The following is a 2,614-nucleotide window of genomic DNA, read 5'->3' as shown; positions in this document are numbered from 1 at the left end:
CAAACACACACACGCACACACACACACACACACACACACACACACACACACACACACACACACACACACACACACGCACACACGCACACACACACAGACCAAGAAATCGTTGTTAAAAACAAAAATAGCAGGACTGTGCAAACAATTTCAAATCTTAGCCAATTGCGTTTGCTTCCAAATCCTCTTTTTCTTCAAACCGGCACACACACACACACACACACACACACACACACACACACACACACGCGCGCGCGCAGACCAATAAATTGTTAAAAACAAAAATAGCAGGAATGTGCAAACAATTTCAAATCTTAGCCAATTGCGTTTGCTTCCAAATCCTCTTTTTCTTCAAACCGGAAGAGAAAACTCACCCTGATGGTGGCCTCCAACTCGCCCACACTTCTCTTGCCGCCCGGCAGCCACCCGTACGACCAGTGTTGCCCCGAGGCCGCCTGCGCAAGCAAGGCCAACAGCAACACGCGCACCACCGCTTTGCAACCGGCCTCCATCTCAGCTACGCGGGTTTCTGCACGAAAAGAGTCAACGTGGTCACATCGTCGGCGGCGAGCGCCGTCCGGAGCGCGCCGAGAGCCACTCACCTTCCTCTATTGGCCTCGTTAGCATGCGGCGTGTCAGGAAAGCCTATTTTTCAGGGGCTTTTGTAGGTGCGAGGATTATAATCCCATCTCTGCAGGTGTGACACATCGACGCGCTAATGGTGCACCCGATGTCGCTAATGGAGGCGCCTAAGTGGTCCAGAGCGTCGTCGCCATGAGGATTTAAGCGGCGTGAGATCTGCAACACACTTGGGTGCGTGTGCACCTTTTGGGGAGCAAGACAAACGGCGCGGACATTTCTCGCCCGTGTATTATTTAGTAGAATCAAGTTTGCACGCAGAAATGTTCCACGGAAACCAAATTATAATTTTTTTTTTTTTTTGGTCACAGTTTACAAGGCCTCAAATCGTAAGCACTCGGGTAAAGCTTGGTGACGACCACAATACGCAAAATGACTTAGCTTAGAAATGCAACAATACAAAGTTCTTCCGAGCGTTAAACGTTAAAGGAGTCTTGCCCTTGCAAAAATAGACTTTTAATTTTTTTTTCCAGAAAGGCTGAGTATTCCCTGTTTGATCATACAAATATATGCTAAATCAAAACGATTCTCTCAAACGTGCGTGAGTGAGCGCTTCTCCTTTGCCGAGATCATTAAATTGCATCACAGATATCGCGTTATGCTTATTTTTTATGTTTGCTTCAGACCTTGTGTTGTTGGGCTCAGATAGGGGATCTTTACAGATTGAGAAATGTGTTTGCATACATGCAATATAGTCCTTTCTTGGACAACGGATACTACAGTGGACAGTTTTATCACGTTAGCAGGTTACAGGGTGCATGAAAGGGTGATAGAGAAATCAACCAACACAATTTCGGGCCTGTCGAGACGTCTTGTATGTAATTCAGCGCCCTCAAATGTCTGTACGCAAGGTGTCGGGTGGAGGGAGCAATTGCTATTGGTTGCTCTGAGGAACCGTGTTTCCGTCGATTGAAAGACAATCTTCTCTGAGTCGAGTCCATCCATCCATCCATTTTCCGATCCGCTTCATCCTCACACGGGTCGCGGGAGGCTGGAGCCTATCCCAGCCGTCTTTGGGCAGTAGGCGGGGGACACCCTGAACCGCTTGCCAGCCCATCGCAGGGCACGCAGAGACAAACCACCATCCGCGCTCACACTCACAATTAGGGACTATTTCAAGTGTTCAATTAGCCTGCCATGCATGTTTTTGGAATGTGGGAGGAAACCGGAGTACCCGGAGAAAACCCACGCAGGCCCAAGGAGAACATGCAAACTCCACACAGGAAGGCCGGAGCCGGGATCGAACCCGGTACCTCTGTACTGTGAAGTCGACGGGCTAACCACTGGACCACCGGAGCGCCCCTTGAGTCGAGTTTTTTGTTTAAATTTGTCTGGGTAAAATCTCTGGCAAAGGGTTAAATAGCATTTTTTGTCATACCCCCCTCCCACCTCACCCCAAACTAGCACTGATGTAAAATCATATTAAGTTGCCCATCCCTGACCTATCAGAATATTTTTTTTCCCCGATAACACCGTCTAAATCCGCATATTGATAAGCCACACCTGCGTGGTTGATGGATGATGCCGGCAATGGAGAAGCGCTCCACTAAGATTTCGACAGATGAGTGAGCATGTTGAAGAGCAATTTGTATCCAACGAAAAAGTGGACAAAAAGCGTCGCATTCCCGTTCTTGTTCAGTGTACAACTAAACTACTCGGCGATAAAAGCGCAGTTAAGATCTTTCCTAGGAGCGAAACTCTTGTTTGTCCGTTATCGAGCGCATCCGTCATCATGGTTGCTCAATTATTCACCGAAAAGAGCGCACACGCGGTCGCTTAGCTATAAAATTGTTGGTTAAGACGCCGTAAAAGTTCAAAATGTCTTCGGGTTGTCATTAAAAACTAAACAAAGTGTCACCCGGTGACAAATATTTCACGATTAGAAGCGGGTGGGGGGGGCGGGGGGTGGTTCGGCGCCTCTAATCAAACATGCATGGCGGAGAAATGGCAAGCGTGTCAAGAAGAAGAAGAAAAAAAA

The 2,614-nt window shown here is 48.0% G+C and overlaps 1 protein-coding gene across 2 annotated transcripts in view; it reads right to left on the bottom strand.

The window, feature by feature from the left end:
- Nucleotides 1-892, bottom strand: part of gnrh3 (gonadotropin-releasing hormone 3) — a 3,310-nt gene extending 2,418 nt beyond the window's left edge. For both annotated transcript variants that reach the window (XM_019859974.1, XM_019859975.1), the window contains exons 1-2: nucleotides 600-892; nucleotides 372-526 (exon numbers count right to left, since the gene is read on the bottom strand). In XM_019859974.1, coding sequence (XP_019715533.1) covers nucleotides 372-526; nucleotides 600-624 — 180 coding nt within the window. In that variant the 5' untranslated portion in view covers nucleotides 625-892. The remainder of the gene's footprint in view (nucleotides 1-371; nucleotides 527-599) is intronic.
- Between the last annotated feature and the right edge of the window lie 1,722 nt (nucleotides 893-2,614).

The sequence above is a fragment of the Hippocampus comes genome, unplaced genomic scaffold (assembly GCF_001891065.2).
Source record: "Hippocampus comes isolate QL1 unplaced genomic scaffold, H_comes_QL1_v1.1 scaffold39, whole genome shotgun sequence".
In the NCBI taxonomy this organism is placed as follows: Eukaryota; Metazoa; Chordata; class Actinopteri; order Syngnathiformes; family Syngnathidae; genus Hippocampus; species Hippocampus comes.
The sequence above is the reverse complement of the archived record's forward strand: the minus strand, read 5'-3'. Positions and strand labels throughout refer to the sequence as shown.